Raw genomic sequence first — 15,264 nt, 5'->3', positions numbered from 1 at the left:
TAAGGTATATAAGACAAATCCAAAAGTTTGAATCTGCGACTTCAAATTCTAAAATTTTAAAGAACATAATGTATAACAATAACATTCAATGCTTTCCGTAATTTTTTTTCCAATCTTTAATTAGGAAAGGATGTTGGAATATTAAATCAAATTTTGTTATTAGATATAAGTTTGGTTTAAGAGTCTTGTTTAAGATTGGAGTTTCTATTATAGCTAAAGTTAAAGTTTTGAGTTTACCCCTCTGTTTATAGAGGGCTCATGTAATGTTTTAAATATATAGTTGGGAGGAGAAATGAGGTAAAGCAAAAATAAACTTATAGATTTGGGGTCTAAGAGATTGTAAGTTATCATGAGTTTTTAGCTTTGAAATCTCTCATCTATTCTCATATATTTAAAGATTTGAATATTAAAAAATGAAAACAAATGAAATTTATGATGCCACCCCAAAGAAATAAGATTCACAAACAAAATCCTAAAAAATATTAAAAAAATAACCAAAGAAAAGAATCCCTACCCAACGAACTGTGAACAGGTGAAACCACCAAAGCCTTTAAGCAAACAAATCAAATGATCTGAACCTAAAAAATATAAATGAAAATGAAAGCAAAAACAACCAAGAAACCTGCATGCCATGTTCAAAGAACCACGTAACCAATTCGATAACCATAAATTAAACCCTAGTATCTACTAGAAAACCATCAAACGAAATTTCAATAGATATAAGAGTTCAAGGGAACATTCAAGAAAAGCTTGGGAATGACCACTTGATGGAGTGAATGAGATCAATGATTGCGAAAACTATAACAGTTAAGATGGGGAGAGATATAAGAGCTCCATATAAATTCAAGGCAGAAATATATTAGTCTTCAAATGCTTGTCCAAATTACCTATCTTGATAAAATTATCAATTAAGGAAGATGACATTCTCGTTCGATAGTATAGATGAATCATTAGACACAAAGGACACTAGCAAATGAAGATGCAACTTTCCTTGCTAAATGACTTTGCAATGTCACTGATCAATGTATTTTCATTAACGCCAATAACTTATATATCATAATAGATAAATAAAATAAATTTGGGTGCTCTAATAAATCTATCTTTTCATATTTTAATATTATATAAATATTCTTTCATATTTTGTTTTTAATGTTCATTTAGTGCCAATCATAATACTACTACTAGCTAGTTGAATTAAAAGAAAAACCATAATTAAAAATAGATAAAGTACCCCTAATATTCAATCATTACTAAATATTAAAAATATTTTTTCATAAGATATTAGTATCAATTTAAGTTTCATCGTCACTATGTGTATGTGAGCGTGTGCACTCTATAATGATAGAGATAATGATAGATATAAATATAAACAAAATTATTGAATAAATCATATTTATGATCCAGTATGTTAAAAGTTGCAATTAAAGAGATAAATATCAAAACTGATATCTACACTGATTTTTATCTCTCTTTCTTTTTCCTCTTGAGACATTGATAAGAGAAAAGATAATAATTATAACATAATGGACATTAAAAAAAAAAGATAGCTATTAATGAAAAGAAACTAAAGGACTCACAAGCCTTGATGGATAGTTTTATTTGCTGCAAATCAATAGATCATTCACATTCTCTTTTTCTTTCTTTCTTTTTTTTTTCATGGAAAGTCTAGGATTGAACTTGAACCTCATGTCTTAATTTTCTCATACTAAACATGTGAGTATGAGGTTCAGAGTTCGATCCTAAAGCTTCCATAAAAAAATATATATATATACATATCTCTGAAGCCCTATCTATCTTGGCATACTCATACATGGAGAGAGAAAAAGAGAAATTATTGTACTATCAGGGTAGGATAGAAGTTGGCCTTATATTTATAGAGTAATTAGATACATTTGCATGCATACATACGTAAGAGAGTGTATTTTTATTGGATATCTAAAGATACAAATTACGGTAGAAAATTTTCTATGATAATCATGACATATGTTCTTTCCAAATAAAAATTTAGGATTCACCAAAAGAGATCTTTAGATCCATTGCAAAAAAAAATAATTTTAAAAGATATACTATTTAGATTACGATTCACAAAACCAAAGTTACCATAGATAGATCCGACTATTTCTCTATAATGTCATATATATGATATTGCCTTCAATATAGGACATATTGGGGTGCTATATATTTCATAAGAATTATAAAAAATAATAAGTGAATTTGACAACAAAGATAATTATACTTCTACTCTTGGATGTGCATCACTTGGGTCTTTTTAAGTCTTTTGCCTTGACATGGGTAATTTTTTCCTTCAAATTCTCAATTAAAAAAAATAAATTATAAAAAATAATAATCAAGTTGAACATATTGGTTAATTTAAAGTTATACGAGAGTGTTTGAATAAACTATGTAAATGTAACACATGGTTGTACACATAAAATATAAGTAATTTATAATTTATCAATTAGATATTTGGTTGTAAATAAATTCTCAATGTGAAAGTTGAAAGTAAATATTATTAATGAGAATTAGTTTTAGTGTTGTGCAAGCATTAAACATGCCAATATATCATTTAACCATCAATTGCATATCTGGTTCAAATATATTCTCAATGTCATTAATACTACTAAGTTGTTTTATTGCATCAAATACTACTAATAAATTATTTTATTCATTATAGCTAATTTCTACTATAGTAAACACTTGTATACATTATATGTCCCTTAGTGCCTTTTGTTAGGAGGTCTATTGTTAGCTAATACGTGATCGTTACATGGGTTCCAATTCACCCTATATATGTTTGTCTATATAAATTTTTTTCTTATTTATTATGATAAGAAAGATAATCATAAACTTCTTTCTCATCGTACAAGGAAGTTAATCTCAAGCTTTATTCTTATATTTTAAGATGAAAAAAAATATTATAAATAGTGGGGAGGATTCTCTTTTGGAACGATTGAAATCCATATTTGAGGACTTCGGTTTACTAACCTGAGCATTAAAAGGATCGAGTCGAAAAACCTCCAATGATCTTTGTCTTCATGTAAGTAACACTTTGGGAGTATAATATTTTTACATCGAAAACACCATGTAAAATTCTGATTAGATGGATCTGGATCACATCAGGTTAATCAAAACATCAATAATATTTTCCTCTAACATCTTTTATACACAATTTATGATATATAATAAATAAATAATTTCAGATTGAATATACTCAAGTTGATACTAAAAATCTAAGATATGAGAGTGAAGAACGATGGCTTTGGTATTGGTTTTCCACATGAGGAGTCTCCTAAGTGAGACTGATAAATTAGCTTATAATAATATTCACTAAATATTTTGAGTATAGAAAAACTAACAAATGATTGCTTGTATCCAAATTTAAATTTAATATGCAATGATACACTATATATATTAAATTTAAATTTATATTAAATTATATATATATATATATATATATATATTGCTAATTAGAAAAGTTAACAGCAAATATGAGTTGTAGTCTTTGTGAGTGCAAAGTCATTTTAAGTAACTCTTAAACCAATGGTCTGCATTATTGGGGAGGGAGAGTCTTCTCTTGCATTATGAGATGATGAGAATATATGAAGTGACTTTTTTAAATCTACTGTAACATTCTTTTATTTATTTATTTATTTATTTTGAAGTTCTAAATTTTAGATAATGTCCTTTCAAAGATTGAAAAACACATTTATATTATTATGAAATATCAAAATTTATATCTTTAGATGTCATTGTCATTAATATGTATTGAAAAAAAAAAACTTTGGCTATCCACTTCATCTATATTAATTTATTCCAATTAAATAAGTATATAAGGCATCACTTAAAGAAGATTATAGTGAATGTAAGGTATTATTATAAATTAGAGTTTCAAGTGACATTTAATTTATGGTACCCAAGGAGATCAGCTATCAAATATGCATAAGTTTTTATGTTTTAAAGGAACGCATGTATAGAATTTAAATCTAGAGAGCTTCTATGATTTTTTTTTCTTTAAATTATTCTCTTATGTATGGGGATTTATGGTAAGATCATCATAGATCTGAAAAGTAACAGAGAAGATAAAAGAAGGGAGGATAACAAAAACTCCAACACAAAGACACTAAACTATAAAAATTATGAAACAAAAATATTATATATATATATATATATATATAATCTTTTTATTAAAACTATTATATTTATACATAATATTTTTTATATCATAATTTTCATAGATTAGTGAATTTGTGTTGGTGTTTTTTTATCATATCTCCTATATTCTGTTATGTATTTTCTGAGTGTTTTACTTGCTGCAAACTAAGTGTTACAAGAAAAAAGATTACAACTTCAATCCCATAAAGTCTATTAACTGAGTGTTTTACTTGCTGCAAACTAATGAAACCTTCCTTGTTCTCCCTTCTTTTTTTTTTTTTTTTTTTTTGTAATTGAGAGAACTACAATTGGACTTGAGCCTCATATCTTCCTTTGTTTATCATACCAATTATGTGAGCATGAGAGTTGGAGTTTGATCCCGAACCTCATATCAAAAAATAATATATATATATCCCCAATCACACTTAAGAGAGAGAGAGAGAGAGGAATTTTTGCACTATAAGATGTAGGGCATAAGTCACCATTGTATTTATAGTCATTATGTGCATTTGCATGTTGTGCATGCAAAAATAAATTTTAGTGAGATATCTAAAATAATAAATTTTAGTAGAAAAATTTTAATATTATTTAAAAAATAAATTACCTTCCAAATAATCACCTAAGAGAGATATTTAGTTCCATTGCACACTTTAAATCAAAAATTAATTTTAAAGATACACTATTTAGGTTAGGATGAACGAAGACGCAAACCTCATGACCTAAAATATCTAAATATAAATTATTATAGATAATACATCTATTCCTATGTCGTAATTAATGTATCACTTTAATAAACTGATTCGACGATAAAGATAATATTGCTTCTTCTTTTTTTTACTTGTGTCATGACATAGGTAAATATATAGTGAACAAGTTTCCAATTCCTAAAAGATTGTTATAACAAATAATACATTATTTATAATCAAGTTTGCTAGCAAAAAATATCGTTAAAGTCTTGATCAGCCTAATATGGTCCGAATTTGTATATGTAGAATTATCCTAAGTAGATCTGAGGTGACTTCGAAGTGGGTTTGAGGTAGGTTCAAGATAGATGTATTGTTCTCTCGAGGTGTCATCTACACAAAGATCAAGGTTAGGGAAGTTTTTCCGACCTGATCACTCTAACACTCGAGTTACTAATCCGAGATTCCTAAATGTAGTCTCGAGTAATTCGAGAAAAGAAAAAATCCTTTCTTTATTTTCTTATTTAGAATGTGTTTTTATACCTTGAAGGAGGAAAGAAAATTTTCATTGTCACAAAGTAAAAGAATGGGGTTTATGTTTGTAATAAAAGGAGTGAAGAAAATTTATAATGATAAATGATGATTTGAATGACATGTGACACCTAGATGATAGATTCTCTCTCAAAATTGAACACATATTAATATAAAATTAAATGAGAGTGTTAATATAAAACTATAATGTCTAAAATTTATAATTATTTAAATATACATTTATATTTGATTGTAAACAAAGTTTTTTTTTATGAATGTTTAAAGTAAAACGAGGGCACGAGTCGATATCGAATGATATGTTTATCTCTACTGTAGAATTCTTTTAATTAATTTTTTTGGTTTAAATAAACATCCTTGCAAAGTTTAGAAATCACATATTCTTATGTGTATCCCCTACATGTCATTGTGGTTTATATTCACTGATAATAATGCTGATCAACCAAATCTAATCATCATTAATATTATATAATTTATTTGACTCAACTAAGTATGTAAAATATGAAATATATATGTTATCAGTACTTTTTTAAGATCGTAAATCGTGTGTGTTATTCTTATAATTTATATCGACTGCCTCATATGTGTCATTTAGATGGACTCAACTAAGAATGAATATATATATATATATATATATATATATATATATATATATATATATATATTCATTTGTGATAGAAAAATCAAGGTTTAAGTCATAAAAAATATTTTTTAAATATTTAAAGATAAAATTATATGCATTGATCCTTTTCAAACCTCACATTATGGAGTCTAATGCATTGAGTATATCTTTTTTTTTCTACATGAACTAGTGTTGCATATTGATGAGCATTGATATACTTATAGATTGTATTAAGCCAATAAGGAAACTTACTTTATTTTATTTTATTTTATTTCTCATTGACTATTTCAAGAATATATTGTACTTAATCAATATACGTCAAATCCATGGACAAATCAGCCCATAAAATTAATTTTTGGAAAGAGTAAATTATTAAAATGATTAACAATTAGAAAAACATTTGTAGTTTCCTATAATGGTTGTTATCACAATCTATTTTTTAATTACTCTTGATAATATTTATAAAACACTAATATATCAAGTTTATTTCTATTTTGAACATGATAGGATAATATTATGATATTGTATAGATTATATGGTTCTACTAGTAATAACTTGAATTTAAACATCCCTAGATTTTCAATAGAAAATACTAAATAAAGACAAGATAATAAAAAAATTTCACAAATTTGGAAGTCTAAATATCCGTTTTATATATATATATATATATATATATATATATATATATATATATATATATATATATATATATATATATATATATATATATATATATATATATATATATATATATATATATTAATCTAAACATATTTTATCGTAACACCAATAACAATCCACCTTTTAATCTAAACAAATTAGATATGACATATTTACTTTGTATATTGATTGAGCATAATAACATAGGAATGTGTTTCATGCATGAAAAAAAATGGAAGTATTACCTCAATAAAGTAATTTACTCCAGAAAAATCAACTATCTAATTAATACTTTTATGTTAGTAATTCCTTGTTCATCGTGGGTGTCATAGAGTATCAACTTTATGACCTCATAATGCTTTGTTAATTTGAAAATTATTATTTTTAGCCAATATAATGAAATGCGAAGATTCATAGTCCAACTTGGAAATTAGAGCCCCAAGCATTGTAGCTCAGGAGAGAACAAGTTCCTCGGTCTCAAAACATGCCACTAGCTTGAAAACATCACACATTATTCTCTCTACATGAAAAATACAAGAGATGAATGAAAAGTTTTATGCTACAAAAGCCTTGATGGTGACAAGTTTCTCTTCTTGAACAGCTACTAAAATACTACGATTGCCATGCACATGTTTGCACCAATTAAAAGCATCAAAAGTAATTAAGTCATTCAGTACTATTACCCTCTTGGGAATAACAGCAAACATTTGGGGAGCAACTGTCTGTCTCTTTGCCTGCCTCAGCCGCAGCAAATCTCCTTCAGCTTGTCAGCGACCGACTGATCCACGGAGTACTGAAACAAGAAGCGAAAAGGTTAGGCGAGGAAGAAAAGAGGAACCGAAGTGAGATGAGAGGAAAGAGGACCTTGTTGAGGACCCAGGTGGTGTGGGTGTAGGCTCGCTGCAGGAGCTCGTCGAGCGAGGCGGAGTCGTCCAGCTCGCGGTAGTTGACGAAGTTCTCCCGCGCGTACTTGGCGTAGTACGGCCTGGTCTCCCGCGGGAGCCGCCGCACCAGCCTCAGCACCTCCATGTACGCCCTCAGCGCCCGCTCCATCGCCCGCCGATTGCAGCGGTAATGTGATGCTCGCTACTCCATCACGGCAACCAACCCAACACGTAGATGAGACGTGTCAGTGGCCGGATTTGGGGCCAAAAGGCCCACATTGAGGAAAGGTAAAGATAAGACAAATAAAAGGTAAGAATGCAATTTTATTTACCAATTAAGTAATTACTCCTATATTTCTGACACGTGTCAGACCTATAATCCCATGTCGCGTTGTCATGACTGCCATGTCGTGAATTTAGTACATTCAGACTGCTCATCTATTTTCTGACACGTGTCATAGCCATATGATACCATGGCGCGTTGTCTTCGCTGTCGTGTCGTGAATAGTATATTCAAACTCCTCATTTAATTGGATCAGTGGGATTACCGCTACAATATATAATGCATATGCGTGCTTGTCGTGAGTCTTCCTGATCTTGCATTACCCGCGGGGATCAATGACTTGTGGAACCAATGTATTGATATATTATTAAGTAACAGGAAAACACAACACGTGTGGTCGTGCCGGAGTGGTTATCGGGCATGACTAGAAATCATGTGGGCTTTGCCCGCGCAGGTTCGAATCCTGTCGACCAAGTTTTCAACATGTATCGTATTTGAAGCTATGACGTGATTTGGTATTAGTAAGCATAATTATTGAATCCGGTTTTTCTTACTTGATATTATATTGCATAATTTCTAAAAATTATCTAGAAAAAAACACTAAGTATTTGTTATTACTAAGTAAATTATATTTTTTAGACCACATTATAATATTTTTATTTTTTATTATCAAGACCATGAGTTTTCTTAATAAATTAAATATAAAAATAAAATTTTGAAAAAAAAAAAGGGCGAAGAGGATAGAATGTATATATACCTTGCCCTTGCGCAACTCAGATACCTCCTGTCCTCGTCGATCGGAAAGGAGATAAGAGAAAGGCGACAACGATCGTGATTGCAATGAATTCAAAACTCATATTTCATCATAACTTATATGTTTTCTAAAGCGTCAATGTTGTTTGTTTGATTAAGAGGTCATTCTAAGTTTTTCTTAGTTATTCCCCTTGGATCATGATACATATTAGAGCTTTTTTGGATAGTTATTTGGTTAGATCCTTGAGTTTAATTCTTAGTTCTCGAATTGGATTTTGGTTCTTGGAGGTGTGATGCGGGTCTCTTGATTACTTTTGCTTTTGTTTGTGTTTAAGTTTCATGGGTTTGGATATTTTGATTTATTTGCTTAAAGACTTTCTTGATTTTTCCTTGTGCATTGATTCTTTTCTTTAGGTGGTTGTTTGGTACTTTTGGGATTCAGTTCATAAATCTCACCCGAGCATGATTCTTGGAGGTGAGGTGGCATCACAGGTTTTTTTATTGCTTTTATTTTCGTTTTATAGAGTTCGGATTTTTGGATCTGTTTGGTTGAATGCTTTGGTGGTGTGTTCTTTGTGTTGAGATTTCATGCACTTTTGGTTCTTTGAGGTTTAGTTTGTGAATCTCAAATGGGACCGTAGTAGTTATGATTCTTGGAAACTGAGATTATCGATTCTTAATCACCTTTAAAATAAAATATTGAAAAATATTAATGATAATTTTGATTAAAAAATACTAAAAATAAAAAAATTAAGATGAAGACTTTTGTGAGATCAAAAGGTTTAAAAGAAATTTCCTAAGATGATTTTAAAGATGTGATAAATGATAGAGATTTTATGTCACTCTCCCAAGAAAAAAAAAAGAAGAATTAATTTTTAACTTAGAAGATGAATAAAATTTATTATTAAATGAAAGTATTATTTTAAGAATTTCTTTCTTGAGCTAAGATAAGAAGAAAAGACTAATTAATCTTAAAAGATATTTCTGAATGAGATATTTATCCTCCTACATTGTCTAAAGGTATCTCATACAAATTACATAACACAAACCTAAAAGGCAGTAACCATATAAAGAAGATACATCATCAACTATGACATATTCTCTTAATAATATTCTGAGTAATATTGAGAATGTCAAAATTATATGATTTAGATTGATGTTTATTGGAGTAGATAATTTTGTTAGATTAAATTATTTTATTTTTATGAGAAGCATAAAAGTATTTTTACCTTCTTATATAAAAAAAAGATTTATAAAACCGATCATTAAAATTTAGAAGAAAATGTTACTAATGCTAATATGAGGATCATTATTATTTATGATCTAGAAGCTATAAAGATTAATGAATATTCTATAATAAAGGAGTTAGATATCTATGTAAATAATTATATTGATAGGACTGATTTTGTGTTTAGAGTTTTTTCAAGAAAGCTGATAAGATTGTTTCGAAACAAATAATAGTTTTATAATTAATTAACGTATATAAGACAAATCAAAAAGTCATCGTGGATTATGACTTCAAATTCTAAAATTTTAACATTGAAGGCTTTCCATAAATTTTTTTTTCCAAGCTTTAATTTAGGGAAGGATGTTAGAATATTAAATCAAACTTTATTATTAGATATGATTTTGATTTATGAGTCTTGGTTAAGATAGGAGTTTCTATTATAGCTAAAGTTAAAGTCTTGAGTTTACCACTCTATTTACATAGGGCTAATGTAATGTTTTAAATATATAATTGGGAGAAGAAATAAGATAAAGCGAAAAAGGTTTATAGATTTGGGGTCTAAGAGATTGTAAGTTATCATGCTTAATGTTTCTTTTAATGGATAAAATACCCATAATATTTCTTTTAATGTTTACCTGGTGCCAATCATGATACGACTATTAGCTAGTTGAATTAAAAGAAACACCGCAATTAAAAAGAGATAAAATATCTCGAATATTCAATCATTACTAAATATTAAAAATATCTTTACATAAGATATTAGTATTGTTAGGATCAAGAGCACTAAGAGGGGGGGGGGGGGTGAATTAGTGCAGCAAAAAAGTTTCTGCGATTAAAATCGAGAGCTGCGTTCGAACGCCAAAAATGATTTTGATGTAAAATTCGATTCTAAGACTACTTTAGCTTAAGATTAAGCGAGATGAAGTTAAAGTAGATCTACAGAGGCAGTTTGCAGTTTATGATAAAAATCAGACTACAAGCGCAAACTAAAATCCGACGTTCGTACGAAAAAACCGGTTTACGTCTAAATGTCAACTTTGAAGATACTGCACTTTGAGAAATGTTTTGTAAATGCACAGAAGGCAGTTTGCAGTTATAATTGGAGTCAAAATGTAAACGTGAACTGAAATGTAATGATCGTATGAAAACGTCGATTTACGTCTAAACGCAGATTCGGAAAGTTCTGAACTTAGAAACTTGTTCGTAAAAACGCAGAAGACAGTAGCTATTTAGGAGGTTTGCAGTAAAGATAAAATACTCAAAAGTAAATGCAAACCGAGATTTAGAGTGGTTCGGTCAATCTTGACCTACTCCACTTTTGGCTTCCTCCACCGACGAGGTCACCGACGTCAACTAGAGGCCTTCCTTCAATAGGCGAAGGCCAATTGCCCTTTTACAGTTTCACTCCTTTTGACGGGCTCAGGAGACAACCCTTACAGGACTTTTCTCTCCTCTCTTTACAACTCAAAACTTGAAGCACAGAAAGAGGAGAACTTTTGGCGTTTACAACAATTTTGAGCTCTAAGAATCACAAAAAAGATCAAGATTTCGGTGTATATCTCTATGCTTTCTGTACTGAATGGGTGGGGTATTTATAGGCCCCAACCCAGTTCAAATTTGGAGCTCAAAACCATCAAATCTCGGAATTCCGGGATCAGGCGGTTGCACCTCCTGACTGGAGAGGTTGCACCGCCTGACAAAGCTCGAAGACTGAGCCCAGGCGGTTGCACCTCTCTGTCAGGGGCGGTTGCACCGCCTGAGTCTGGCTCGGTGACTGAGCCCCAGGCAGTGCCACCTCCTGACTGAGGCAGTTGCACCTCCTGCCAGAGCTCGAAGACCAAGCTCAAGCGGTGCTACCTCTCTGTCAGGGGAGGTTGCACCGCCCAGTCTCGCTCGGAGACTGAGCCCAGGTGGTGCCGCCTCCTGCCTGGGGCGGTTGCACCGCCCAGCTTCGCTGGGAGATCCTCTCTTGGGCGGTGCCACCTCCAACCCGGGCGGTGCCACCTCTTACACTATTTCAGCTCACTTGGTTGGGCTCCAAACTTGGCCCAAACCAGTCCGAACTTGGGCCTAATTGGCCCCTAATTGGGTTATAGGATTAACACCTAATCCTAACCCTAATTAACGTGCTAACTATGAATTTAAAGACATTTTCTAAGCTATTACAAAGTCTGCAAGTCAAGACTTCTTCTGGCGAGCTTCCGGCAAACTTCCGGCGGTCTTTCGATGAACTCTCGGAAACCATTATGCGGACTCCCGGCAAGCTCCTAGACTTCACGATTTGATCTTAGCGAGTTCCAACGAGCTTCTTCGGCAAGCTCCGATCTTTCTCGGCGAGCTCCGCGAACTTCCAATGAACCTTCCGGCGAGCTTCCGAAAAACCCTTCGGCAAGCTCCCAACTCATTCTCGGCTAGTTCCGGTAGCATTCCCGACGAACCTTCGAACTTTCGTCGAACTCTCGAACTCGCAACAAATCCTTCGCGCTTGACTCCGACACTTTGTTTCGCTTTATGTCTTCATCGTTATCATAGTTAATTCTGCACAATTAAAACAAAACTTCGATCGAGACAATTAATCCTAAGCAATTAACCAAGTTGTCCGGCATGTCATTGGTCCCTCGACGCTTCGTCCGATTCTTCGGCGCATCGTCCTCTCCTGCAGCCTATTGCCCAATCGGCCAGTTGACTCCGCAACTCCGATATCCTTGGCACAATACCCGCTCTTCTTGGCCCGATGCCCAAGTCCACGGCTCGAAGCCTTCTGTTGATACGTTGACCGATCCACCGGCCCGACGTCCAATCTTCTGACATGTTCCTTCGGCACAACATGATTTTCCTGCTTTAATTGTCTCATCCTAATCGAAGCATCCTGCGTCACTCAAACCGCAGATTAAATCATAAACATATATCAAGTAGTTTCATCATTAAAATACGAGATTCAACAATCTCCCCCTTTTTGATGATGACAACCACTTGATGACGGAGTTAAACTTAACTCCCGGAGTTTAAACAAACTCCCCCTATCAATATGCCATATTGATAGAACCTTGAATTCAAACTGAATTCAAGTCATTGCAATATTCATCATGAATACTTGCAACACGTCAACATGAACATATGCATAAACTTATGCATCACATGTCATGTCATCAACATACTTCTCCCCCTTTGTCATCAACAAAAAGGAGAAGTATCACAATCAATCGTTTGTGATATAGATTCAACTCATTGCATGAAAAACATAGTATCAAGTTTTATCATCATGCAATCTTGGAGCTAGAAGATTTAGCAAGTGTTACATCATGCTTAGAACATTCATGCTATCAAGTTTTAGATATGCAAGTTTTATAGCATACAAGATAGCATTTTTTGTAATGTTCAAGATAGCAAGTTCTACATTGTGCAAGCTAGCAATATTGAGATGTTCAAGAAAGCAACTCTTGCTTCTTGAGATATGTAAATTTGTCAAGTTTTGCTAGATGTGCAAGTTAGCATTTTTGCCTCTTGAGATAGGCAAGATAGCACATTTGCTTCTTTTGAGATAGCAAGTTTTTGCTTCTCTTTAGACCACAAACTAGCAATTTTTACGATATACAAGTTTCACAATATATAAGCTAGCAATAATTTCGAAAGCAAATGCAAGATAGCTTTCTTGTGTAAGCTCTTGCTTCCTATTGCAATGTGCAAATTGCATGTTTTGCTTCTTGAGATACTCAAGATAGTGATGTTCAAGAAGTCAATTTTTGCTTCTTGAAATAAGCAAGTTAGCAATCTTTGCTACTTAAGATAGGCAAGCTAGCAATCAAGTTTTTACATCTTCTTGACTTGTGCAAGCTAGCTATCTCCCCCTTTGTCATTGTAAAAAAGAAAAGAAGAATACAGTTTTGTAGTTCTTTTTCCTTTTACAATGATTTTAAAATCATGACAAAGGATGAATAATCAAGTCATGAATGTCAAGACAATTTTTTATCATGAATATTTTATTATTGCATGCATCATTATCATAGGTTGAAGTATTACATGCATAATTTCATATCACCATTCATAATTACATTAATGTTTCAATATAGCAATTTTTTCTCAAAGTGTGTAACTTAGCACTCATAGCATTTTAAATCATGATTTACATCATATGCAATACATCACATCATAATTAGAAAGCACAAGTATTGCATGCATAATTGCACATCATAAATATATCATGATGGTATCAATTTTGTTAAATTATATCCTACCATACATGATCGAAACTTCTTATTTGTATATATCAAAACAAATTAATGAATATTTCATGTATTCTTCTCTTCACGTAAGGAATATCAAGAAGAATTATTAGGTGATGAGATAAACATTTCATGAATACAAGGAATTGCATAAAAATCATATCATAAGTGTTTCATGTATTCATATTATCACATGAAGCATACAAGACGACAATGCAAAGAAATCATGTCATGAAGAATATCAATGTGAAAATTCAGCAAAGATCACATGATACAATCGCAAGGCATGATATAATTATGCGACATATCATGAGATGATAATTTATCATATCAATGAAAGATATCAATGAGGATCAATTCATGAGTACTAAAGATATGATTCATGGTTCATTACAATTCTTCTTAACAAGTTCACGATCAAGATTCATATAATTCTTAATAAAGCAAATTGATGTACAATCATCACACAAGACATACAAGGCGAAGAAATCTTGTTATTTCTATATTATGAAATATATGATATCAAGGCTCATGATTTATTTGAAAAGATATAGTACAACGAGCAACTTGAAACATTCTTATCAAGATCACATTTTAAAATATTCCAAGTTTCAAGATATCAATATGACACTTCATTGAATTCTAAGAAATCAAAAGACAAGTTGCATTTCATTTGAAGAACTTCTTTTTGATAAATGTAGGGAGCATAATGAACGATCTTGATTTATAAAGAGCTTCATGTTATAATTATCAAGATCATGATTTTAATAATTATTCTCTTTAGCAAAGAATCACAAAAGCACTTTATTTTTGCATAAGAAATCTCATTGTATTATGATTTATAAATTCTTTTTCTGCATATGAATCATAGGAGATATGTATGTGAAATAAATCTTTGCAAGCAAAAACACTATCATTCATATTTCAAGATGGAATTTATAAGCAGGAATCATTTCATCAAATCCATTTTAGAAAAATATTTTTCATAAGTGTATGAGAAAATCCGATTGTTAGGATACCAATTGTTAAGTGAATCCGAAAATGAAATTAACACTTTCATGCATTTGGACATGATTTTTGCTATAGATTTTGAAATTAAATCATGAAGATCAAACAAGCTCATGATCATGGATAACTTAAAATCTCATGCATAAAATTGTTAATCATTGTATCATAACCATCATTATGCATTACTTTAAATCAAACGTGATTTCATTCAACAATGTT

At 31.3% G+C, this 15,264-nt stretch overlaps 1 protein-coding gene and 1 non-coding gene across 2 annotated transcripts; one reads left to right on the top strand and one right to left on the bottom strand.

The window, feature by feature from the left end:
• Nucleotides 1-7,137: 7,137 nt before the first annotated feature.
• Nucleotides 7,138-7,818, bottom strand: LOC135650549 (LYR motif-containing protein At3g19508-like). Its single transcript, XM_065170006.1, has 2 exons — nt 7,531-7,818; nt 7,138-7,459 (listed from the first exon to the last, which is right to left on the bottom strand). Exons 1-2 carry the CDS (start codon nt 7,717-7,719, stop codon nt 7,406-7,408), a joined length of 243 nt encoding a protein of 80 aa, XP_065026078.1. The 5' UTR covers nt 7,720-7,818; the 3' UTR covers nt 7,138-7,405.
• Nucleotides 7,819-8,226: 408 nt separating this feature from the next.
• On the top strand, nt 8,227-8,308 carry TRNAS-AGA (transfer RNA serine (anticodon AGA)). Its single transcript has one exon. It is a non-coding gene; the product is annotated as a tRNA-Ser (tRNA).
• Nucleotides 8,309-15,264: the final 6,956 nt, after the last annotated feature.

The sequence above is a fragment of the Musa acuminata genome, chromosome BXJ3-10 (genome assembly GCF_036884655.1).
Source record: "Musa acuminata AAA Group cultivar baxijiao chromosome BXJ3-10, Cavendish_Baxijiao_AAA, whole genome shotgun sequence".
Lineage (NCBI taxonomy): Eukaryota > Viridiplantae > Streptophyta > Magnoliopsida > Zingiberales > Musaceae > Musa > Musa acuminata.
The sequence above is the reverse complement of the archived record's forward strand: the minus strand, read 5'-3'. Positions and strand labels throughout refer to the sequence as shown.